At 49.3% G+C, this 24,007-nt stretch overlaps 8 protein-coding genes across 8 annotated transcripts; 3 read left to right on the top strand and 5 right to left on the bottom strand.

Moving 5' to 3' along the window:
• Positions 1-32: 32 nt before the first annotated feature.
• BC939DRAFT_396163 (dynein heavy chain) lies at positions 33-14,740 on the top strand (the record flags this gene model as incomplete). The annotated part of the gene is made up of 16 exons (XM_051552270.1): positions 33-267; positions 634-951; positions 1,037-1,161; positions 1,254-1,491; positions 1,581-1,673; positions 1,780-1,906; positions 1,985-2,411; positions 2,553-2,717; positions 2,809-3,729; positions 3,817-4,281; positions 4,383-5,696; positions 5,781-7,846; positions 7,968-13,405; positions 13,501-13,976; positions 14,025-14,553; positions 14,673-14,740. The coding sequence occupies 16 exons, from the start codon at positions 33-35 to the stop codon at positions 14,738-14,740; spliced, it is 13,005 nt and encodes a 4,334-aa protein (XP_051413101.1).
• Positions 14,741-14,826: 86 nt separating this feature from the next.
• Positions 14,827-15,884, bottom strand: BC939DRAFT_448929 (Sds3-like-domain-containing protein). The gene is made up of 4 exons (XM_051555306.1): positions 15,680-15,884; positions 15,433-15,584; positions 15,058-15,330; positions 14,827-14,961 (listed from the first exon to the last, which is right to left on the bottom strand). Exons 1-4 carry the CDS (start codon positions 15,717-15,719, stop codon positions 14,911-14,913), a joined length of 516 nt encoding a protein of 171 aa, XP_051413100.1. The 5' UTR covers positions 15,720-15,884; the 3' UTR covers positions 14,827-14,910.
• Positions 15,885-15,902: 18 nt separating this feature from the next.
• On the bottom strand, positions 15,903-16,358 carry BC939DRAFT_448928 (uncharacterized protein). Its single transcript, XM_051555305.1, has one exon. The coding sequence runs from the start codon at positions 16,347-16,349 to the stop codon at positions 16,161-16,163; it is 189 nt and encodes a 62-aa protein (XP_051413099.1). The 5' UTR covers positions 16,350-16,358; the 3' UTR covers positions 15,903-16,160.
• A 506-nt stretch (positions 16,359-16,864) lies between these two features.
• Positions 16,865-18,310, bottom strand: BC939DRAFT_131881 (uncharacterized protein). The gene is made up of 4 exons (XM_051550077.1): positions 18,088-18,310; positions 17,935-17,954; positions 17,523-17,835; positions 16,865-17,423 (listed from the first exon to the last, which is right to left on the bottom strand). Exons 1-4 carry the CDS (start codon positions 18,173-18,175, stop codon positions 17,077-17,079), a joined length of 768 nt encoding a protein of 255 aa, XP_051413098.1. The 5' UTR covers positions 18,176-18,310; the 3' UTR covers positions 16,865-17,076.
• A 417-nt stretch (positions 18,311-18,727) lies between these two features.
• BC939DRAFT_448924 (plasma membrane proteolipid Pmp3) lies at positions 18,728-19,470 on the bottom strand. Its single transcript, XM_051555304.1, has 3 exons — positions 19,332-19,470; positions 19,148-19,208; positions 18,728-18,964 (listed from the first exon to the last, which is right to left on the bottom strand). The coding sequence occupies exons 1-3, from the start codon at positions 19,404-19,406 to the stop codon at positions 18,927-18,929; spliced, it is 174 nt and encodes a 57-aa protein (XP_051413097.1). The 5' UTR covers positions 19,407-19,470; the 3' UTR covers positions 18,728-18,926.
• Positions 19,309-20,498, top strand: BC939DRAFT_131817 (uncharacterized protein). The gene has a single exon (XM_051550076.1). It carries the CDS (start codon positions 19,555-19,557, stop codon positions 20,230-20,232), a length of 678 nt encoding a protein of 225 aa, XP_051413096.1. The 5' UTR covers positions 19,309-19,554; the 3' UTR covers positions 20,233-20,498.
• A 144-nt stretch (positions 20,499-20,642) lies between these two features.
• BC939DRAFT_483872 (60S ribosomal protein L15) lies at positions 20,643-21,358 on the bottom strand (the record flags this gene model as incomplete). Its single annotated transcript, XM_051559216.1, has 2 exons — positions 20,643-20,660; positions 20,762-21,358. The coding sequence occupies 2 exons, from the start codon at positions 21,356-21,358 to the stop codon at positions 20,643-20,645; spliced, it is 615 nt and encodes a 204-aa protein (XP_051413095.1).
• A 778-nt stretch (positions 21,359-22,136) lies between these two features.
• On the top strand, positions 22,137-24,003 carry BC939DRAFT_476394 (galactosyl transferase GMA12/MNN10 family-domain-containing protein; the record flags this gene model as incomplete). Its single annotated transcript, XM_051558588.1, has 3 exons — positions 22,137-22,673; positions 22,777-23,730; positions 23,824-24,003. The coding sequence occupies 3 exons, from the start codon at positions 22,137-22,139 to the stop codon at positions 24,001-24,003; spliced, it is 1,671 nt and encodes a 556-aa protein (XP_051413094.1).
• Between the last annotated feature and the right edge of the window lie 4 nt (positions 24,004-24,007).

Genomic DNA, 24,007 nt, shown 5'->3' with positions numbered 1-24,007 from the left:
AGAGGAGCCGCAGCCGAAAAGAAATGCTGCAAATGGATGAGGACGTCGGTCTTCCAGTTGTCGGTGTCGATGTTGCAGTCGACGTCGATGTTCTGAAGATCTACCTGGAGAAACTTCTCGTGTTACTTCTCGGGGCGGAGCAGGCGGACCTCGATATATCCTTGTTCTCGTTCCCAGACTCGGCAGAACGTCTGCGCCGCTTTGCTATTGATCCTCAGACTCCAGCCCTGTATGTGCTTAAGGAGATCGAGTCTGCCAGTGACGGTTGTAAGTCCCTTTGATACCACGAGATGGTGCTGTGCTTGATTCAGGACCCAATACTCAAAATGGCGGCGATGATAGCCATTGATTCATTTCGATGCACGTCGCTTTGGGGTCTCCGTGAGGGTCAGTTTTGTGATAAACAAACGCTTTTTTTTTGGTAGAAGAAGCACATGGGAAGGTTTATCCTTGGTCGTTTTGTTGAGGCGTTGTCTTATGACTCTGTTCCCCTCCCCTCTTGCAAAGCATCGTACAGACGCGCATGCATCCACCCAAGTATAGGTTTATCAACCCAATGCTGACATGTGCCCCAAATATTTTTCTTTTGTTTTATTTGATTTGATATATTGCCCTGTTGATGTTGATATCTAGCCAATTCGTCGCAGGCATTCTCGTACTCGGTCAGCCACGAGCTGACATATCATAGCAATCATGTTGGTTCGCTTGCCCTCATCAAGCGCGGTCCTACCATCGATACCTCAAGACCTTTGCAAACTCAGGTCCAGTTCATCAACCTGCCTGGCCCTGCTGCGAACGACGGTGGACTTGGTCTCTCTAGTCCATACGAGGCTCTTCACTCCTATATCCATTATGCCGTCAGTCCCTACTTCAATGCTTATGTGAGCACCAAGGGCGGCGCCGAGAGCGGTGCTTCAAGCAAGCGGCCTGATGATAAGGATGGCAAGATGGGTGAGTTTCACACCTCAAAACCACTACCGATGCAGGGTTCTGAGTGTCACAATTGTATGGCTAACGCTGTTTTTCGTGTATATAGGAATCCCAATGGCTAAGAAAAAGATTGCCGAACTGGAACTGTCTCTCTTGCATCTGCAGCAAAACGTCGAGATTCCCGAGATTTCATTGAATATCCACCCCGTTGTGCAGCGAGCCATTGACGAAGTAAGCGTTCTGTGCTTTGCTCCGAATACTTAAGATTCTCCTGAATTAATCTGTACTGATACAAACACTCGTGCGCGCTGTCATTCCATTAGTGCCGTGCTGAGGGTCGCCGTGTCACAGTGGATGCTCTTGATTCATCGTGCTTTTCAGACTCGACTTTCTTGAACAAGCTGCAAGGAGATGTCAATGGGTGGATTAAGGAGATTCAGAAGGTCACCAAGCTGTCACGAGACCCCGCTTCAGGAACAGCCATCCAAGAGATTAACTTCTGGCTCAGCATGGAGAGGGCGCTGGAGAAGATTGACGAGCAACTGAAGAGCGATCAAATTGGTGAGTATAATGCCTTTATGAATGAGTTCACGACGTCTCTTTGTGCTAAATAATTCCCATTTCTAACTCACTTTTATATATATTATTAGTCCTCACCCTCGACATTTTGAAACATGCGAAGCGTTTTCATGCGACAGTTAGTTTTATCGCGGACACTGGTTTGAAGGAGGGAACTGAGAAAGGTATGCCATGCATCGCTTCACTGCTCGATATGAGCTGGTTAATGCAAGAAGAGACACATTTAATTAATTGTGCACACGACTTTTTCTTTTCAAACTCATTTTTTAGTTCACAAGTATAACCAGCTTATGAAAGATTTCCCATTGAACGAGCTGTTGGCCGCAACGGATGCGAATAAGGTCCGCGACTCACTCCTACAGATTTTCGGACATATCAACAAGAAGCTGAAGCTTTCGTACGTATTATACCTGGTTCGCGCTCAACGGGAACCTCAACAGATAATGTTAACATTGTGTCCATGTGATTTGTATAGGCCCTATCCTATTCGGCGAGCTTTGCCCCTCGTTGAAGCGATTTCGAAGGATCTTAACGACCAGTTGCTACGAGTATTGGGAAGCAGGCGATTGATGTATATGGACTATGATGATTTCGAAAAGGCGACTGCGGGAGCTGTGGAGGTCTTCAAGACCTGGGACGAGGTCATTAAGGAATTTACCAATGTTGCTCGTGAGGTGACCCGCAAACGATCGGAGAAATTTCTCCCGATCAAGATCAACCCAGCACACGCTAAGCTCCAGGAGCGCATTCTTTTTGTTCGCAACTTCAGGAAGCAGCACGAGCAGCTCCATCAGACCATCTTGAAGGTCATGACAAAGCCTAGCGGCTTTGCGACCAAGTCTTCTTTAGAGGTTGAGGAGACCGAGAGCGTTGGTCTCAGCGATGTAAATGCAGTCGAGGAGGTCAGGCTCGCCTACGAAAGCGTCAAGAACGTCGATGTCCTCGACGTTTCCGTCGGTATGTATTTGCATGTTGTGGAATTCCATGCTGCAATACGTTAAAAGCATTCGTTAACACTTGCATCTCTTTTTCGGCTCACAGAGGGCACAGAGATTTGGGTGACTGCAGAGGTGTCTTACAATGAGCGAGTCTCCAGGGTCGAGAACCAGATTATTGCTCGACTTCGTGACAGACTTGGAATTGCCAAGAACGCCAACGAGATGTTCCGTGTGTTCTCAAAGTTCAATGCCCTTTTCGTCCGCCCCAAGGTAACGTCACTTTTAACATCGTCATTGGGCCGACTGCAAGTTATATGCTGCAGAAAGATTAATAAGTCATACCCATTTTGTCTCCTCACAGATTCGTGGCGCCATTCAAGAATATCAAACGCAGCTGATTGAGAAAGTGAAGGACGACATCAAAAAGCTGCATGATAAGTTCAAGATGCAATACCGTCATTCGGACGCCTACCACATGTCGCAGTTGCGTGATCTGCCCCCGATCTCTGGACATATCATCTGGGCGCGTCAGATTGAGCGTCAGCTCTCGACATACATGAAGCGCGTGGAGGATGTCCTCGGAAAGGGCTGGGAAATGTATGCAGAGGGTCAAAAGCTACAGAGTGAGAGCAGCAGTTTCAGGAAGAAGCTGGATACCAGGCCGATCTACGAGGCATGGTTCAACGAGATTACCCGTCGTGAGCTCACAGTGTCTGGTCCATTGTTCGAGATCACCCGCAACCGTGCCCAAGGAAACGTTCTACAGCTCGGGGTGAATTTTGATGCCCAGATCATCACCCTTTTTAAGGAGGTCCGCAATCTCCTCTGGCTAAAATATCAGGTTCCACACAATGTCAGCATCATTGCCAAGGATGCCAAACGAGTCTATCCCTTCGCTGTCAGTTTGATGGAGACTATCCGCACTTACAGCCAAATGGTCAACAAAGTTCAGCGCCACGGAGAGATTGCCACACTTGTCGCAGGATATCGCAACGACGCGCAAAAGATGGTTTCTAAGGGTGTAAACCTTCGATGGGAGCACTTTGCCAACACGTACGCCAACGTCTCTGCTTACATTGCCCCCGGCAGTGCTGTGGATGCACGAGAGAACCGCCATATCATGTTCGTGCGCGAATTTGCATCCGTGGTATCGATTTTCCAGGACAAGGTGGACTCGCTCATCTCGATCTATGACGAGATTGTGAAGTTGATCGATGAACTTCCCGTCTGTCTGTTCGTTCACTCGACGTTTGCCAGTATTCTCATGCGCATTCAGAAGCTGGTACGTACTTGACATCAGTATCCTATTTTTTTAATCAACTATACCCGCATTTCAAACATTAACCCTGCACGTTTAACCTTGCTCCAGATCGATCGCCTCAACCTGGAATCTTACTCTAACTTGGATCAGTGGGTTGCTCAGCTTGATGCCAGAGTGGAGGCGCTGCTTGTTGGTCGTTTGCAACAGGCGATCAAGGCATGGATGCTTGAGTATCAGCGTGATGACCACGAAGAAGGCGCTGCTGATTCCAGGGAGTTGACCATTCACAGCAAGAACAAGAAGCGTCGCACGAACCGCGAAACAGAACGCGCAAATGTTGTGACCAAGGCGAACGAGGTGAAGCCGGCTTTAAAGGTCCTTGTCCACGAGATTCGCATCAAAAACCAGGTCATGTATCTCGATCCTCCAGTTGAGCAGACCCGCGCTAGCTGGTACAGCCAGCTGCACGATTGGCTCTCGGTTGTCTGCACGTTGACCAGAATTCAGAGCTCCAGATATGAGATTGGACTTGTCGTTCAAGACAGTGTCGAAGATTTGACCTACTCTGACTTGGTAATGCCCGTTTGCTATGAACAGGACCTGCCAACACCTGCCAGCACCTTTTATTAATGTCTCATACTAAATCATCATTTTTATTTCGTTTTATTATACAGCTGACCAAGATCCCAGACGACTCTCTTCCTAAGGCATACGAGATGATTGAGGCCAAAGTCACGCAAGTCAAGGAATACGTCGACATCTGGCTGCAGTATCAATCACTTTGGGATTTGGAGTCCCAGTATATCTTTACTCTCCTTGGTGATGATTTGGCTAAGTGGCAGCAGCTCCTTCTGGAGATCAAGAAGGCGCGCACAACATTCGACAACTCTGAAACTGAGCAGTCTTTCGGTTCTGCGGTTATTGACTACGAGCAGGTCCAGTCCAAGGTGAACGCAAAGTACGATTCTTGGCAGCGCGAGGTGCTCAACCGCTTTGGCAACATGCTGGGAACATCCATGAAGGAGTTCCACGGTGCAGTTTCCAAGGCCCGATACGATCTTGAGTTGCACTCTGTCGACAGTAACGCAACTGGTGAGGCAGTCACTTTCATCACCTTTGTTCAAGATCTCAAGCGCAAGGTCGCCAAGTGGGAGCACGATGTGGAGCTCTTCCGACAGGGCCAAAAAACTTTGGAGCGTCAGCGCTACCAGTTTCCCGGCGACTGGCTCTACTGCGATCAGGTTGACGGCGAATGGAGCGCGTTCAACGAGATTTTGAGCCGCAAGAACAACGCCATTCAGGATCAGATTGCTGGACTGCAGATGAAGATTGTGACCGAGGACAAGTTGGTGGAGCAGAAAATCTCGGAGATCTTGCAGGATTGGGAGAAGAACAAGCCAGTGCAAGGAAACATCAAGCCCGATATTGCCACTAACACCCTCAACATTTTTGAAGGGCGTGTCACTCGAGTCAAGGAGGAGTTTGACATGGTTTGCCGCGCCAAGGAGGCCCTCGACCTTGACCTCTCCATGGACGATCGCCTGGAACCAGTCCTGGAAGAACTTCGCGACCTCAAGTCTGTCTGGAGCTCTCTGGCCAAGATCTGGCAATCCATCTTTGAGATCAAGGACACCCTCTGGTCGACTGTAGTTCCTCGCAAGATCAGAACTCAGCTGGATACCTTGATGAACTCAACCAAGGATATGCCCAATCGCATGCGTCAATATGCAGCCTTCGAATACGTCCAAGAATCCCTTCGATTGTATCTCAAGGTCAACCCGTTGTTGACTGACCTCAAGTCCGAGGCTCTCCGCGAGCGTCACTGGCGTCAGCTATTCAAGGCTCTTCGTGTTGAAGGGCGCCTGACTCTGTCTGAAATGACTGTTGGCAACATTTGGGACCTCGACCTCAGACGCAACGAAAGTCTTGTCCGCGACATCATTGTCGTCGCTCAAGGAGAGATGGCTCTTGAGGAGTTCTTGAAGCAGGTAAACATTTGAATATTATTTGCAACGCAGCCTTGATATTTGGCTTCAGCCGTCCCTAATCAATTTTACTGTCGCAAAACATAGGTTCGCGAGACATGGACCAACTATGTACTCGATTTGGTTAACTACCAGAACAAGTGCCGACTTATCCGTGGTTGGGACGATCTATTTGCCAAGTGCAGCGAGAACCTCAACTTTTTGTCAGCAATGAAGCTATCTCCATACTACAAGGTCTTTGAGGAGGAAGCGGCAGGATGGGAAGAGAAATTGAACCGCATCCACGTTCTTTTCGATGTTTGGATCGATGTGCAGCGTCAATGGGTTTACCTGGAGGGTATCTTTACTGGAAGCCACGACATCAAGCACCTGCTTCCTGTTGAGTCGTCGCGTTTCCAGAACATCAATTCTGAGTTCTTGACTGTCATGAAGAAGGTCTACAAGTCCCCCTTTGTCTTGGACGTCCTCAACATTGCCAACATCCAAAAGTCACTCGAGCGTTTGGCCGATCTCCTGGGCAAGATTCAGAAGGCACTGGGAGAGTACCTGGAAAGGGAACGTTCTTCTTTTCCTCGCTTTTACTTTGTGGGAGACGAAGATTTGCTCGAGATTATCGGAAACAGCAAGGACGTCGTCCGTATTCAGAAGCACTTCAAGAAGATGTTCGCTGGTATTAGCAGCATTATCCTCAGCGAAGACGTGACCACCGTTCTTGGTATGTCTTCCAAGGAGGGCGAGAATGTTATGTTCAAAACCCCTGTGTCGATCAAGGACAACCCAAGGATCAACGACTGGCTGACACTTGTCGAAAAGGAGATGCGTATGTCCTTGGCGCAGATCATGGCCGAGTCCGTGCAAGAGATGAACGTTTTTTACTTTGCCGAGACCCTCGACCCAACTATGTTCCTGAGCTGGATGGATAAGGTTCCTGATCAGCTGGTCGTTCTTACGTCGCAGACCACTTGGACTACCTCCGTCGAGCGCGCCCTTGCTGCCATGGGAGAGTCTGGCGCGTGGAATGAGCAGTTGATGCAACAGGCCCTCGATTATGTCCAGCGAGCCCTCGGCGTTTTGGCGGATACAGTTCTTCAAGATCTTGCCCCCATTCTGCGCAAGAAGTGCGAGCATTTGATTACCGACCTTGTTCACCAGCGCGACGTGATCCGTGTCCTCCTCCGCAACAAGATTTCTTCCTCAAAAGACTTTACTTGGTTGTCTCAGATGCGATTCTACTTCAACTCCAGCCATGAGGATCCGCTACAGTGCTTGACCATCAACATGGCCAACGCCTCCTTCTTGTACGGCTACGAATATTTTGGTGTCACCGAGCGCCTAGTCCAGACGCCACTGACAGATCGCTGCTACCTCACTCTCACGCAGGCATTGGAATCGCGTCTTGGTGGTTCGCCCTTTGGACCCGCCGGTACAGGAAAGACGGAGTCCGTCAAGGCGCTGGGTATTCAACTCGGTCGCTTTGTACTTGTCTTCTGCTGTGACGAGAACTTTGACTTCCAGGCTATGGGTCGTATTTTCATCGGTCTTTCGCAGGTCGGCGCCTGGGGATGCTTTGACGAGTTCAACCGTTTGGAGGAGAGAATTTTGTCCGCCGTCTCACAGCAAGTTCAGACGATTCAGCTCGGTCTCAAGGAAGCTAAGACCAACCCGAACCACGAGATTGAGTTGGTGGGCAAGAATGTGAGGGTCAACACCAACACCGGTATCTTCATTACCATGAATCCTGGATATGCTGGACGATCCAACTTGCCCGACAATCTCAAGAAGCTGTTCCGCAGCATTGCCATGACCAAGCCCGATAGAGAACTCATCGCTCAGGTCATGTTGTCGTCGCAGGGTTTCCGCACGGCCGAAATGTTGGCGTCCAAAGTCATTCCCCTATTCAACCTGTGCGACGAGAAACTGTCCCCTCAATCGCATTACGACTTTGGTCTTCGTGCACTTAAGAGTGTACTTGTCAGTGCCGGTAACATGAAGCGTGATCGCCTTCAGGAACTTCGGTCATCCAACCCTGAGAATCTCACCGCCGAGTTTGAGCGCATTTCGGAGGGCGTCCCTGAACAGGAGATTTTGATTCAGAGTATCAGGGAGACCGTTGTACCCAAGTTGGTTGCGGATGATATTTCGATTTTGATGGGGTAGGCTGGGGCATGCGTCGATTATTAGCTTTTGAAGTGTTTTGCCCATCGCTTACTTTATATGCTTTTTGAAGATGTGCTGACATGATAATGCTATATTTTTCTCTTATCTTTTCTCTAGTCTTCTTAAGGCTGTGTTCCCTGGAGTCGAATATAACCCTGTCAGTCTGCAGCCCTTGCGTAAGGCCATCAAGGATATCTGCGATAAGCGTCGTTTGGTTGTCGGAGACCTTTGGATGGAAAAGATCTTGCAGTTGTATCAGATTCAGCGCATTCACCACGGATTGATGATGGTCGGACCTTCAGGAAGCGGCAAATCCAACGCCTGGCAGGTCCTGCTCGCAGCCTTGGAGGTTGTTGAAGGCGTTGAGGGGCAGTCGTATGTAATTGATCCCAAGGCCATGTCCAAGGAGGCCTTGTACGGTGTTCTGGACCCCACGACCCGAGAGTGGACCGATGGTCTGTTCACTAATATTCTCCGCAAGATTGTCGACAATGTCCGTGGCGAGAGCACCAAGCGTCATTGGATTATCTTTGACGGAGACGTTGATCCTGAATGGGTTGAGAACTTGAACAGTGTCCTGGACGACAATAGGCTATTAACTCTTCCCAACGGAGAGCGATTGAGTTTGCCGCCAAATGTCCGCATCATGTTTGAAGTCGAGACTCTGAAGTATGCCACACTCGCCACTGTCAGTCGCTGCGGAATGGTCTGGTACAGTAGCGATGTCATTGATCGCTCGATGGTCTTCTCCAACTACTTTGCTACTCTTCGTAATGTGCCCCTGGATGAAGTCGACGAGGAGGTCACTGTTCGCCGTGTCGAGACCGAGGAGAACCGCGCTGCATCACCCATCCTTCTTACCCAGCAGGCTTGCGCCAGCATTCTCGAGCCCCACTTTGCTGAGGATGGGCTTATTCCGAGAGCCCTGGATTATGCAGCTACCCTCGAGCATATCATGGACTTCACAACGATGCGCGTCCTGGGCACTCTTTTCTCGCTCCTCAACAAGAGTGTCCGCAACGTTATCCAGTACAACAGCCAGCACTCTGATTTCCCCATGGGTGCGGAACAGCTCGACAGCTACATGTCCAAGCGCCTTGTATTCTCGGCCATCTGGAGTTTCTCAGGAGATGCCAAACTGGAGCTCCGTACCCGTCTCGGAGACTTCGTTCGCGACGTGACCACCATTGAACTGCCCCAGATTGCCAATATGTCCATTATTGATTTCGATGTCAACATCAACTCTGGTGATTGGGTTCCATGGCAGGCCAGGGTCCCTGTTATTGAGATCGAGACCCACACCGTGGCGGAGGCTGATGTTGTTATTCCAACAGTTGACACTGTTCGTCACGAGGAGGTCCTTTACTCGTGGCTCTCTGAGCACAAGCCGTTGATCCTCTGCGGTCCTCCTGGTTCCGGAAAGACCATGACACTATTCAGCGCTCTACGAAAGCTGCCAGAGATGGAAGTCGTCGGTCTTAACTTCTCCAGTGCTACTACTCCCGAACTGATTCTCAAGACGCTCGAACAGTACTGCGAGTACCGTAAGACGCCCAATGGAGTCTTGTTGTCGCCTGTATTGCTAGGTCGCTGGCTTGTGGTCTTCTGTGATGAAATCAATCTGCCGTCCATGGACAAGTACGGTACTCAGCGTGTGATCTCATTTATGCGTCAATTAGTCGAGTGCGGTGGTTTTTGGAGGACAACGGATAAGTCTTGGGTCAAGCTGGAGCGCATCCAGTTTGTTGGCGCCTGTAACCCTCCTACCGACCCTGGTCGTATCCCTCTTACTCATCGTTTCCTGCGCCATGTCCCACTGGTCATGGTCGACTATCCCGGAGAGATCTCGCTCAAGCAGATTTACAGCACCTTCTGCCGTGCTATGCTTAAAGTTGTCCCATCCCTTCGTGCCTATTCCGAGCCTCTCACTGCCGCCATGGTTGAACTGTATCTCTGCTCCCAGGCTCATTTCGTTCCTGAGATGCAAGCTCATTACATTTACAGTCCTCGTGAGCTGACGCGCTGGATGCGTGGTATTTTTGAGGCGATCAAACCTATGGAGACACTCAGTGTCGAGGGCTTGGTGCGCATCTGGGCCCATGAAGCTCTTCGTTTATTCCAGGATCGTCTCGTGACAGAGGAGGAACGCAAATGGACCGACGACGAGATCGACCGTATTGCCATGAAGCACTTCCCCGGTCTCGATCAGGAAGCAGCGCTGGGTCGTCCCATCTTATATTCGAACTGGCTCTCGAAGTACTATGTTCCAGTCGACCGCGAAGAACTCCGTGACTATGCCAAGGCTCGTCTCAAGGTCTTTTATGAGGAGGAGCTGGATGTTCCACTCGCGCTCTTCAATGATGTTTTGGACCACGTCTTGCGTATCGACCGTGTCTTCCGTCAGATGCAGGGCCACATGCTGCTGATCGGTGTCAGTGGAAGCGGAAAGACCACCTTGTCGCGCTTTGTTGCCTGGATGAATGGTCTGAGTGTTTTCCAGATCAAGGTTCACAACAAGTACACAGCCGCTGACTTCGACGAGGATCTCCGAGTTGTGCTTCGTCGCGCTGGTTGCAAGGGTGAAAAGGTGTGCTTCATCCTGGACGAGTCCAACGTTCTTGATTCTGGATTCTTGGAGAGGATGAACACTTTGTTGGCCAACGCCGAGGTCCCTGGACTGTTTGAAGGGGACGAGTACGCTTCGTTGATGACGGCGTGTAAAGAGGGAGCTCAGAGAGATGGTCTGATGTTGGACTCGAGCGAAGAGCTGTACAAATGGTTCACTCAACAAGTCATGAAGAACCTGCATGTCGTGTTCACCATGAATCCGCCCGAGGAAGGATTGGCTTCCCGTGCTGCAACCTCGCCTGCCTTGTTCAACCGTTGTGTACTCGACTGGTTTGGTGACTGGTCCGACCAGGCATTCTTCCAAGTTGGCCAGGAATTCACCACCAGCTTGGATCTGGATCGACCCCATTATTCGCCTCCTCAAAACTTCCCAGTAGTGTACCGCAATCTTCCTGAGATGCCGACTCATCGCCATGCTATCACCAATGCGTTTGTCTATGTGCATCAGTCGCTCTATGAGGTGAACGCTAAGTTGAGTAAGAGAAACGGAAGGCGCGGCTATGTTACCCCTCGTCACTACCTCGACTTTATTCGTCACTATGTCCGTCTCTATAACGAGAAGCGTGAGGATCTCGAGGAACAGCAGCGACACTTGAACGTTGGTCTTGACAAACTGAAGGACACTGTCGTGAAGGTTGAGGAACTCCGAAAAAGTCTTGCCATAAAGAAGAGCGAGCTCGAGATCAAGAATCGACAGGCCAACGACAAGCTGCAGAAGATGGTGGCTGACCAGCAGGAGGCTGAAACAAAGAAAAAGAGATCGGAGGAGATCCAGGTTGCGCTGGGGATCCAAAATAAGGAGATTGCTCGCCGTAGGCATGTTGTCATGGCTGATCTTGCCAATGCCGAACCCGCTGTTAAGGAAGCCCAGAAGGCTGTTACGGACATTAAGAAGGCTCAGCTGACTGAGGTGCGTTCTATGGGTAACCCTCCCGAGGCTGTCAAGATGGCCATGGAATCTGTCTGCACTCTTCTTGGACACAGGCTGGAGAGCTGGAAGACGGTGCAGGCAATTATTCGTCGCGATGACTTTATCTCCAGTATTGTCAACTTTGATACGGATCGACAAATGACGCCCAACATGCGCGCCAGGATGAAGGCCGAATACCTTAGCAACCCCAATTACAACTTTGAGACTGTGAACCACGCCAGTAAGGCCTGCGGTCCTCTGGTCAAGTGGGTCATTGCTCAGGTGAACTTTTCTGAGATTCTGGACAAAGTCGGACCTCTTCGTCAGGAAGTTCAGGAGCTTGAGGATAGTGCCCAGGCAACAGTCATGCAGGCGTCCAGCATTGAGAAAATGATCGTGGAGCTTGAGAACAGTATCGCGACTTACAAGGAGGAATACGCGGTTCTTATTTCAGAGGTTGGTTCTATCAAGAGCGAGATGGAGCGCGTCAAGTCTAAGGTTGACCGCAGTGTTACCCTGCTCGATTCGCTCTCGTCTGAGAAGGTTCGTTGGGAGGCTGGAAGCCATTCGTTCGACACCCAGATGGCGACCACTGTCGGAGACGTTCTGCTGGCATCAGCTTTCCTGGCCTATGGCGGTTACTTTGACCAACAGTATCGTGAGCTCTTGTTCCACAAGTGGGCGGACCACCTCACTAAGGCTGGTATTCAGTTCAAGACCGACATTTCACTTGCAGAATACCTTTCCACAGCAGACGACCGCTTGTCCTGGACTGAGCGCTCTCTTCCTGCAGACGACCTCTGTGTGGAAAATGCTATCATTCTCCAGCGCTTCAATAGATATCCTCTCATCATTGATCCCTCTGGTCAGGCCACGACTTTCCTGATGAACGAGTACAAGGATCGCAAGATCACCGTGACCAGTTTCCTCGACGACTCCTTCCTCAAGAACCTGGAGAGTGCCTTGCGTTTCGGTAACCCTCTTCTGATCCAGGATGTCGAGCACTTGGACCCCATTATGAACCCCGTCCTGAATAGGGAACTGCGACGCACTGGTGGTCGTGTCCTGATCCGTCTGGGTAACCAAGACATTGATTTCTCGCCAGCCTTCACCCTGTTCCTGTCGACCAGAGACCCGTCTGTCAATTTCCCACCAGATGTATGCAGTCGAGTGTCCTTCGTCAATTTTACAGTGACAAGAGGCAGTCTACAGAGCCAATGCTTGAGCAAGGTGCTCAAGGCAGAGCGACCTGATGTGGATCGTCGCCGTGCAGACCTTATCAAGTTGCAAGGAGAATTCAAGGTCAAGCTGCGTCATCTTGAAAAGTCGTTGCTTCAAGCTTTGAACGAGTCGAAGGGCAACATCTTGGACGACGACAAGGTCATCGGGACTCTCGAGACCTTGAAACGTGAGGCTGCAGATGTCACTCGCAAGGTGGAGGAGACCGAAGGCGTTATGCAGGAGGTTGAACAGACCACGGCTATCTACACGCCGTTGGCACACTCGTGCAGTTCCATCTTCTTTGTTATGGAGCAGCTCAACCGTCTGCACCACTTTTACCAGTTCTCGCTCGACTTTTTCTCGGACATCTTCAACTTTGTGCTCCATGAGAACCCTGAACTCAATGGTGTCAAGGATTATGGACAACGCCTGGACATTCTCACGCGCGATCTCTTCAACGTCTCTTACAGAAGAGCGAGCCGCGCCTTACTGCACGACGACCATATCACATTTGCTATGCTACTTTCACAGATCAAGATTCGTGGAACATCCTCTCAGGCGGACGAGACCGAGTACGACTTTTTGCTCAGTGCCGATTCTAATCCCAAGGGTGAAGTCACGGCCGAGTTCACGGAAGAACAGCGTGCTGAGAGGATGGATGAGTTCTCGAAGCTGGCAACTTTCAAGGATATGCCCGCTCACATTGCGAGCAACCCTGACGCGTGGGCCAAGGTTTGGAATGATTCCAAGGCTGAAGTACATGTTCCTGTGTTCTGGGAGCCCTCTCAAGTCGATGGTAAGTCTCGATGATGAATGCATGGAGTCATGGCTGTTTTAATTTTTATGCGCTAGACTACTGACAGGCACTTCTTCGCTTTTTATTTTTTGTAGCAATTAACGAATTTAAGAAGTTGTTGGTGATCAAATGTTTCCGCCCAGATCGTCTCCTGGCCGCAACAACCAAGTACATCGATCAGTTATTCACGCCCAACTTTGTTAGCCAGGCCGACTTGGATCTCGCCAAGTTAGTGCGCGAAGAAGTCAAGGCAGCAACGCCCATCTCGCTTTGCTCTGTGCCCGGCCACGATGCCGCGTATCGTGTCGACAACCTGGCGCAGGAGCAAGGTGTTCGCCTTGCCTCTGTTGCCATGGGATCTCAGGAAGGTTTTAGCTTGGCAGACCAGGCGATTGCGTCTGCGACGAAAACTGGAAACTGGGTCTTGCTCAAGAACGTGCATCTGGCACTCACTTGGCTCGGTCAGCTTGACAAGCGTTTGCACAGCTTGAAGGCACACCCGAACTTTAGGCTGTTCTTGACGATGGAAACGAACCCCAAGGTGCCTGTGAATTTGCTTCGACTTTCACGTGTGCTCATGTTCGAGCCCCAGCCCGGAGTCAAAGCGAACCTGCAAGAGTCCCTTCGCGGCATCCCTGCAGCCCGCCATGCCAAGGGCCCGACCGAGCGCGCTCGTCTCTACTTTATGGTTGCTTGGCTTCACGCGGTTGTTTTGGAGCGTCTTCGTTATGTACCCTTGGGATGGACAAAGGCATACGAGTTTAATGACTCTGATCAGGACTGTGCGTTGAGCACCATTGATGTCTGGCTCGACACTGTAGGTCAGGGTCGCGCGAACGTCTCACCAGACCGTATTCCGTGGGATGCCATCCGCACGCTGTTGTGTCAGTCTGTGTACGGAGGTCGTGTGGATAGCGATGTGGATCAGCAACTGCTGGAGAGCTTTGTGAACTCGTTTTTCAGGCCTGAGTGCTACGATCTGGAGTACAAGCTGGTGGAAACGACTGGAGACGATGCGGGCTTGACTGCGCCCGAAGGAACGAAGATGTCTCAGTTCTTGGAATGGGTCGGTGAGCTGCCTGAACGTGAGCCTCCAACGTGGCTGCGACTCCCGCCTAATGCCGAGCGCGTCCTGTCTACACACAAAGGTAAGATAATCATTTCTTTGGGTCTTCTGTCATACACGAACATTGGTTGCCTCATCTCCTTGTTTGCGAAAAGGCGTCTGACATAGTTGTTTCTTTCTTTTGTGTTTTATTTTTTATAGCTGTTACTATGCTTTCCAAGATCAAGAAGATCAAGAGCCTTGTGGATGACGACGATGATGACCTGTAGGATGTCGCAAAAGATACGAGGCTTGGAGTCCATTGAATATGATACCATTGCAAAGAGTAAAGAGAAATAAATGAATAGCGTTGTGTGTTGTGTTGAAATGGTTGTTTATTATGGCTACAAATGAGGCACACAGACGAAAGACAAATATCCGGGGCCACTTCACTAGGCTTCTACTTTTTCTTGACAGAAGTTGACTTCTTTGTTAAAGCCGAGGGAACAATCTATCTCGACAAAAGCGAAAGAAGCATACGCGTTAGATATCGCATGGAACGGTTTGTTCCAAAACAATGTCCTTTCCCAAAAGACAGTGTCCATACCTTGCGGATCAAACTCAAATCGTCAAGAGCATCAGCATCCGAGGCCAGCCATTTGCAATTCGCAGGAGCGTTGGGCTTTCGCTTCGAGTTCTTAGATCCAACCTCAGACTCCTGTCCGCGCTTCCTGAGCATCCGCCTGGCAGAATTTGCTCTAGAAGTCGGCTCTAGCGCAAAGTCGTTCGTAATATCCAAGTTCTCCTTGTCGTCGCGCAACGCCCTCCGCTTGGCATCAATGACCGTTAGCATCTTTTCTCTCAGACCTTCCTGTTCCGTCTAAGGATGGCAAAAAATTGGTTGAAGGTGAGTGATTTGCTTGTGCACAAATGCAATTGCAACCGCTGATAGCCATTTCGTTTGCTGGATTCGCGTACATACCTTGTATTCTTCTTCCGCGAGCTCTGTCTCAAGTTCATAAGCGTGCTGTGCACATTCGAACTGGTAGTCCCTAAATAATCGTGCGTTGGCAATAGTTGTGTCCCGAATCTCTGCCAAATCCTCGAGCTGATCATGAAAGTCCGGATGCACGCCTGCAGAGCGAAAAGGAAATGCTTCTTATTTCAGTATCGTCAACTCCATCGATCGAAAATGAGACGATATCACCTGTGATGAACGTACTACTTACCACTTAAAATGGCGTTCATTTCCTCCTTATATCGGGCCATCTGGTATTCGTAGATCCTAGGTGTATCAAAACAGACATGGAATTGCAATCGTGTCAGCACAAGTACATCTATTCTTCAGGTCTAACAAAACGACGTTGAGAAAGAGAGAGATATTGGTTCACGGGTTCATTGGTTGGCCATACGTTTGCTTGTTCTCGTCGAGCTCCAGCTCCAGTTTCAGCAGTCGTTCCTGAAATTCCCGTGCACGTTTCTCCTTCTTGCTGTCTTGTACTTCTATCGCCACTAAAAATACAAGGAAATGGAAGTGTATTGGGTGCATTAGCAGCTGAGGACGTCCATCCAAGTACGGTCGTACGCCGCGATATGTACGTGCGGCCACTAAAACAAATGAGCGGGATGCACCAATGGTACGAAAACACCCTCGACTGTGGTGGAATCCACTCACTCCTTCGTCAGACAAAACTATTGATGCAATTGATATCACATCCAATAACGGTTTGATATAAAAGAAAAAAGCCAAACAAAAAAAGCACAGCAAGATATGGCGAAAAAGAAAAAAGACAGGCACAAACACAAAGCAAAGGAGGAGTAACATACCGTCAGACAAGACATCAAAGTCATCTCCAAGAAGACTACGTCCATCCTCCCCATCATACTCCATAGCCCCATCAAATGCAGAATCGTGTTCGTCCATCTCTGAAATAAATCCACCTCCGGCCGTATAGGAGTCCTCGCTTTCGGAAGGACCCTCGTAATAATTCACTGGAGACTGTTTGCTGTTACTCCGGTGGCTATTGCTTCCTGTTCCTGGAATACGCTGGGATCTGCCTGCGGAAGAGGCCTTTTTGGACGAGGTCGTGGTCGTGGATGAGCTGTTGTAGTGGTTGTTGCTATTGATGCTGTTGGTGCCGTTGAAATGTTTTGAATCAGTCGCAGACGAGGATGAGGGCATCGCTTTCTGTGACGGGGGCATTGGGCAAACGAAACAACTCGTTTATTTGTCCTAAGTTCCTGTGCCGGCTTATCCTTTGCCTGGACGACGGTGGTATGGGTGAGGAAGTGAAGGAGGTTGACAGAAAGGTAATGTTGTGCTTATGCTGAAGTAGAAGAGAGAACGTGTTTCTGGCTGTGTGTGTGGTCCAGTCGGCCCTGGAAAGGGTGGGGGAGGGAAGTGATAGAGAACGAATATAACGAGAAGCAGGGGGAAGGAATCATTTGCGGTACGATGGCTTGTCTCGTTTTCCTTTGCCAGTCCCGTTCAACTGGCTCAACTGCAACCCATTGGCTTTATTCGCGTTGAATGAAGATATGGAGAACAGGGGCACCAATATGATAAGATGACCTACAACCATTGAACATGAAGCGTAGATCCTTGGTTTCAGCAGAAAGCCCGTCTTTATTCCTCGCCCTCCGCGAGCTCCTGGATCTTGGGGGCAGTGCCAGACCATATCGAGGGCGTGTACTCCTCCTCCTTGGGAATGGGCTTGGGCTTCCTGCTCTGACTGGTGGTCTTTGAGGCCAATGTAGGTTTCGACTTTGGTGTGGCCTTGACTGCCGGTGCCAGTGCTGGAACTGATGCTGATGCAGAGGTCGATGACGCTGACTGTGAATTCTCCTCCTGCTCGTCCTCGGGCGTGATGATCCGTCCTCTCGACAAGAACCCACCCATGGTCTTGCGCTGCTTCTCGTCCGCCTCCTTAGACTTTTTCTTAATCTTCTCAAGCTCTGCCTTGACACCAGGAACTATATGTACGTAGGTATTGGAGAAATGAATAAAACTGTCGATCGGAGTCTTTCTTTGCGGTTAAAAGTATAACACTGCAGGCGCCATTTCTTTTTTACCTTTCTCGCCAAGGCTCAAAAAGTCAGCTTCAGCCCCTGCAAGGTTGCCGTCTCCGAGCTTTGCCTGTCCACGACGAAACTTTGCCTTGACACTATTGGGATCATTCTTCAGTGCCGAATTACAAACCTCAATCGCTCGCTTGTAGTTGGCGTTCTTTAGGTGGCATGCAGCCATGTTCGCGTATACGACCGCCAGGTTCAATTTGATCTCGTTCCTCTGCTCCTCAGTCGCAGCACCTTCCTGTGGGTGCATTGAGGACATCATCGGCATCCCCGACATTTGATTATCCAGTCCAGAAAGTGCAAGGACAGCCTAGTAAAGGACAATGAGGGGAACAGGCAGGTCAGTCTTGGTTCTTGGAAAGGGTTAGCTGACCACGGTGGTAGAGTGTGGTGTTAGATGGTCACTTACCAGGTGGTATTGTGTCAAGGCTAGAGTCGTGGTCATTATTTGAATAAGACAGAAGTGGGAAGCAGTCAATGCGAAGGCCAAAGAACGCGCTTTTCCTTCTCTTTCTTATTAATGTTGTACGGTTGATTAAAAAAAAGAAACGCTCAAAGGTACCTTTTTTGGTGTCGCCCTGCTTAAAGGATTCGTTACCGAGATCCTTGTTGGCAAGGGCCGCAGCCATCTTTTCCTGAATCGAGGACATTGCAGTTAAGTTATATATGTGTGAGAGAGAGAAAGTGAGGGGACGAGAAAAAGATGAATCGGCTAGGTTAAGAATCAAGGATGGCGAAGAGGAGAGAGAAGAGGGGCGATGTTCATGAAGAAAAAGAAACAGAAAGAATAAAATAAAAAATGCGCTGTGCCCCAAGCTGCCAACTCTTTTTTTTTTTGCACGCGCTCATTCGTTCGTTTCCTTGCGGGCTGATTTTTATTTTTGGCGGCATCGTTTGCCACCAAAAAAACCCCCCTCCCTCTTACACACTTACACATACGCGCCTACATACACAGCCTTGCCTCGTCGTTTCTTCAAAAACATGTAGGAAGCATTGGTCTACGAGAAGCGAATAGATGCTTCATCGAATCTAACGCATCCGCGCTACTCCTCAGAAATACGTTCTATCATGCATTTGAGGAACAGCAGCCCCCTCTTTCTTCCCCTCTTTTGTGTTCATTTCACTGTCTCAGTATTCATTCCCATGCTCAGTACGCAAGTATACTTTACATTATCATCCCTACTGCAGTATACTCGTGTATGTTGAGTGCGCATAATTACATTTATTTATTAGACAAGTGTCCATGAGATTAAAAATTACAGCGGTTGGTGGAAAGGATGAATAAGAGTGCTGCTAGTTCTGCTCGAGACCGAACAACGGCTCCCGTGATTGATGGTGGGGTCGAATTGATGACGACTCTGTACAGGTAACGCCCGGATCACTTCACTTGTCCGGGCCACTCTAATACTTCAGAATGATGTAGAAGGCGTGGATGATACCTAGAAAACAAAAAAGAAGGAATACAGAGAGTAAGTAAAATTGTTGCGGAAGGCGGCCTGAAGAGTATGTAGAGTTCACTTGGTGTCATAATCGTCATGCGCTGAGCACACTTCGAAAAGATAATGTCCGGAAACCAAGATTAAACTCTACAAAGGGTGGTGCGATGAGTACAAGCAACGTACCAGGAATGTAACCCAGGATGGTCAACAGGATGTTGATGAGGAGATCAGTGCCGCATCCTTTCTATTAGTTTCGCACGAAGAGGAAAAAAGACGTGTGAGATATATCATCCAGTAAATAAACGTGTCGATAGCCCATTGACAAGTGTGTATGTGTGTGTGCATCTCGAGTGTCAAGAAATATTACCTCCAAGAAAACTCCCAGAGGAGGGAAGATGACGGCAAAGATAAACTTGAAGATGTCGGAGAAGGTAAGAGCCATTGTTAGAGTTGTTGTAGTAGTAGTTGTTGTGAGGAAGTGAAATTTGTGTTGAAGTTGAAAAAGATGTCCCAGAAAGAAAAGTGCAGGGATGGCCTCTTTTATACTGTCCAGCTGAAGACGTGCCGTCATCATCACTGCACTTGGATAGATGGTTTTACATTCGTTCACCTTTGCACCCGGACCAACGGAGCGGACGATCCCTGTTCCGCCCTGCTATTTGTGTCTTGTTGTCAGTGCGTCATCATTTCATTTGAATCGAGAACCCAATGATACAACCATTATGTGCTCACTCCATGCCCTATTCGGGCTTTCCTTCTTTGCTCATCATTTACCAAAAATGATTGCTGCTATTGCTGAAAACTTTTTTTTTTGTGTCCTAGGTAGTCCAAGGCCGGCTTTTGTCAGCATGCAAACAACTTGTGTTCAAACGGACTTGAGGCAAGCCTGGAGCATAATCATGAGCCACCTCATTGGCCTCTTGGCGAAAAAAAAAAGAGCCGTCGATCATACATCAAACAAAACCTGGATCCAATGGTGTTTTGGTGTACGTTGGTCATCACCGAGACTCTGTGGGCGTAAAAGCACATGCAGGAACAAAACTTTCTTCCCTAATAGCTTATCGTCGCTTTTCGTTGTCTTCAAGGAATGCATGTTTGCAACACGGATACGGCCGATTCTAAATTCTGGGTTGTGTATTTTAGGACCATACGTCTGTTTATGGCTGTTGTTTGGAATTCAGTACCCGGCCTGCCATGGACGTAAAATAAGGTTTCGCGTCCTGAGCACGTCGTTGATTCCTGCTGCCATTATTGGCGGTGTCAATTGAACGAATGTACGCCTTATCTTGAGGCTATAGCTCTGCAGCCTAGTCGATAGCAACAGCTATATTATCTCTCTCATAGCGGGACTCAAATGCAACGCCTTCTTTCTTCTCAGCCACCATGAGCAGCGATAACCATACAGGTTTTAGCATAACATAGGATCAATTAAGCATGGTCGCCTGGCTCCACATTCCACATAACTACATCCAGAAGGCGCAATAATCTCTCAAAGAAAACATCGCTCCAAGCGTCCGTGATAGTCATTGTTCCTTCATTTGTTTCTAATCCATGACGTTGCGTGGCAACCAAAAGATGGCTTTATTTCGAGATATCGGCACAGACAATCAGCAGCTTCGAGAAAAGATGTGACGGAGTAAATGCTGAAGTCCAGAAACCCACGAGCGCAAGAAAACCCTTAGCGGTAGCGACGGAGCTGTTATCAGGAACGCAAAAATAAATAAATATATGATTAGCAAACAGTCGTTCAGTCGCGCGCTGCAAAATCAGATCTTCATTCCCGTGTGAGATACGTACGCTGAGGGTGTTGCGTCTCTTCCAGTTGGCGCGGCGACCAGAGCCGATGGTCTTGTTGAAGCCGTGACCCTTGCCGTGTCCACGGTTCTTCTTGGTGGCCGAGGTCAAGCCACGGGCCTCACGGCGCTTGTGGACGGGGTTGACGATCCAGTTGATGCGAGCATCGCGGCGGATGGCCTTGTGGGAGGGATCGACCAAGATGACCTCAAAGTACTTGTAGGTCGAGTCCTGGTTGACCCAGTAGGAGTTGAGGACGCGCAAGTTGCCGCACTTGCGGCCAACACGCTCCTCAGCAGTGGCCTGGAGCGAGCGCTGGTACTTGAGCTGGTTCACTCCGTGTCCGCCGGGCTTACCGAAGGTGGCACCCTTGGCAACGGGCTTTTTGCGACCACCACGGCGAACGCGGATACGGTAGATGACGTATCCCTGCTTGGCCTTGTAGCCGAGACGGCGAGCCTTGTCGGGGCGCGAGGGGCGCGAGGCACGGTGGATGACGTTCAACTGGCGGTACTCCCAGCAGCGGACGCGCAACAAAAAGCGCATGACGTCCGACTGCTTCTTCTTGGCCAACTCCTCGAGATACTTGTAGGCTCCCATATTGTCTAACAGCGAGTGATGAGTAGTTGTTGAAGAGGCAAAGATTGAGTTGGCTTGTTCCATAATATCTGTTTCGCTTTGATCCGTATATGATGCTTTGTTGATAGCAACTGAAGTGTATTCAATTGTCTAATCCTGTAGCTACTAGTGCTGGCGTATCTGTCGAGCTCTGTTTTGTTCAGCTCCGTGTGATCCTGATCGTCAGAGATCCAGTAGTGTGTGCAGGCGAGATGCCGAGATGAGCGCTGCTGTTCATGGGGATGCTGTTTGCCATCTCATTGTTTAAGTAGGGTCGTGTGCTTGGTAGACGTCTGCGAGAAAAACCGTTGAATCAAAGATACATCCTTTCCCATGAGATGAGAGTGCTGAGTGATCCCCAAATCATGTTGCCATCGATAAAAAGTACTGGAGAGTGAACCCGACTTGTAGCAGACGAGGATGGTTGTGCGCATTTGATGCGATTCATCGATGGCTGGATAGATGGATGTGTATATGGGCCGCCCTGGTATTCATCCATGGATCCGTGCACCCAAATAAGGCAGGTGGATGTCTGACCTCTTTTGAAATTTGAAAAGACAGAACCAACAATGCCACCCCTCCTTTTCTTAAACCAATTTCGTCAATTAAGGGCTCACAATTGATCTGAGCGCAGGGGTAAACTCGAAAGGTATCTAAAGTTCCTGGCCAAAAAAAAGAAAAAAAAAACTCTGTTCTTCCACTCATACGCTTCATTTTTTCACTTGCCACCTCAGTCCTTTTATATCATTTCCAATTGTCCATGGCCGTGTCTACAAGGAAACTGTATTGGATCACGGCAGGTGTGTTCCTCTTGGTCGTCTTCCTGTCATATCACAAAAATAGCATTATACCTTATACCAACCAGCCCAAGAATTACAACGATAATGACGAGGGCTACGAGAGCTCTGCTAAGGGCGCAGTCTACACTGGCGACAAGTCGACTCCATCCCCACCGCCGACTGGTTCTCAATTACCCAACGTCCCTGGCAAATACGACACCCTTATTTTGATCCCCTCGAGTTGGACTCAGATGCACAATCGCCAATGGGTGCGTCAGACCATCTTTGGGATCAACAACAACCTAGAGCCGTGCAAGAGGTACGATGGCAAGATCATCTACAAGTTTTATATTCATGGGTATGCAACTTGGCTGAAGACGCCTATCCATTCGGCCGAGTTCATGCAGGGACAAATCCGAGATCTTTACGGCGAGTTCATGGAATACAACGACCATTTCTTCATCAATAAGACCGTGACCGATCGACATGCGGTTTGGGGTGATGCCCTTGCTTGGGCTGTAAGTGTCTCGTAGAAGCATTTGTGTGCAAAACGGAAGCAATCGATCACTCTAGTGCAAGCAGCCATTGACACACAAGATGCTGTTTGCTGTCTATTGTTAGGTTGAGACATTCATCCCTCAGGAACAGATTACAGTGGATAAGGTCCTGATTTTCGATTCCACAACCCTTGTCAACCTGCCTAAAATGGAAGAACGCGTTAAGACGGCCGTCAACCCGAATGGATTCCTCTACACTTGGGGAGCACCAAAGCCCTTTGCTGGCATGGTCTCGTACAATGTTGCTGAGCAGATCGTCAAGAGCCTCACTGCCATCAGGGAGAATAATAAGCTCGAGGACCTCTTCACCGCCTCGACTCTTTATTTTACTAAACCAGCTCCTAAATTCAAGGTCGAGAGCGGCCCTGCACAAATCTGGGCAAGCGACATTGATGAACTTCAGACCGCATCGCAGGCCATCGGCCCGGTCTACCAGCTCGAGGATTGGACGCCTATTGTTCAGAAGCTGGTCATCCAACCAACAGCACCATGTGCTGCGGATACTAGCCGAAAGAAGAACATTGCACTCCTGACCTCGTCCTATATTTATGTTGATATGTGCATGGCCGAGGCGTCTCTCCCCTCTGCCGCGAACAAGCGCGACTATGCCGCCAAGCATGGCTACGACTTTGTGGCCCGTGCTGCAGAATTCGCACAGGAAGATTATACAGGTCGTCGACTGGTTTGGGGAAAGATTGCGGCTATCCAGAAGGTCCTTCCACATTACGAATGGCTCTTCTGGATGGACATGGACGCTGTCATCGCAGATATGGGCAAAGATCTGCGTGAGATCATTCAACGCGCGGAGGAGGCCAGTGTGGGCAAGGAGATCAGCCTGATCGTTGCCAGGCCTGTCAAGGACAAGATGCTGAATGCTGGAGTCATGTTGATCAAGAATACAAACTGGAGTCGCCAGTTCCTCAATGAGGTTCAGACCCGGAAGGACTGGTACCGCAAGTCTAGCTATGAGCAGGCGGCTATCTGGGAGGCCATGCTGGATCCCAAGTGGGCTTCTGGGGTAAGCACTCTGCAATGTTCAACAGGATAAATATGAAAATTATGGTATCTGCTCTGCATACTGACTAAGTTTATATTCATTTGATATCTATAGGTTTATTTGTTCGATAAGGACGACCGTACTATGAACACCTTCCCCAAGCAATACCGGGAAGGTGACTTTGTCATTCACTTTGCTCCTGCAGGATGTCCCTCAGTTTCAGTACTGGAGGCATTGCAGAAGATTAAGAATGGTCAGAGCTTGCTCGGCGTGAAACGTTCAAATCGTAATTGAATAA

The sequence above is a fragment of the Gamsiella multidivaricata genome (genome assembly GCF_025024155.1).
Source record: "Gamsiella multidivaricata strain RSA 2152 chromosome Unknown BC939scaffold_26, whole genome shotgun sequence".
Taxonomy (NCBI): domain Eukaryota; kingdom Fungi; phylum Mortierellomycota; class Mortierellomycetes; order Mortierellales; family Mortierellaceae; genus Gamsiella; species Gamsiella multidivaricata.
The sequence above is the reverse complement of the archived record's forward strand: the minus strand, read 5'-3'. Positions and strand labels throughout refer to the sequence as shown.

Coding starts and splice junctions, on each gene's coding strand:
- BC939DRAFT_448929 (XM_051555306.1), bottom strand. CDS start 15,719: ATGGCCCGATATAAGGAGGAAATGAACGCCATTTTAAGTG. Junction 15,585..15,679: donor AATGAACGCCATTTTAAGTG/GTAAGTAGTACG, acceptor TTCGCTCTGCAG/GCGTGCATCCGGACTTTCAT. Junction 14,962..15,057: donor ATTTGAGTTTGATCCGCAAG/GTATGGACACTG, acceptor TTGTCGAGATAG/ATTGTTCCCTCGGCTTTAAC.
- BC939DRAFT_131881 (XM_051550077.1), bottom strand. CDS start 18,175: ATGTCCTCGATTCAGGAAAAGATGGCTGCGGCCCTTGCCAACAAGGAT. Junction 17,955..18,087: donor GCAGGGCGACACCAAAAAAG/GTACCTTTGAGC, acceptor CCACGACTCTAG/CCTTGACACAATACCACCTG. Junction 17,424..17,522: donor TTTGAGCCTTGGCGAGAAAG/GTAAAAAAGAAA, acceptor ACGTACATATAG/TTCCTGGTGTCAAGGCAGAG.
- BC939DRAFT_448928 (XM_051555305.1), bottom strand. CDS start 16,349: ATGGGGCTATGGAGTATGATGGGGAGGATGGACGTAGTCTTCTTGGAG.
- BC939DRAFT_131817 (XM_051550076.1), top strand. CDS start 19,555: ATGGTTTTACATTCGTTCACCTTTGCACCCGGACCAACGGAGCGGACG.
- BC939DRAFT_448924 (XM_051555304.1), bottom strand. CDS start 19,406: ATGGCTCTTACCTTCTCCGACATCTTCAAGTTTATCTTTGCCGTCATC. Junction 19,209..19,331: donor CTCTGGGAGTTTTCTTGGAG/GTAATATTTCTT, acceptor CGAAACTAATAG/AAAGGATGCGGCACTGATCT. Junction 18,965..19,147: donor CATCCTGGGTTACATTCCTG/GTACGTTGCTTG, acceptor TTTGTTTTCTAG/GTATCATCCACGCCTTCTAC.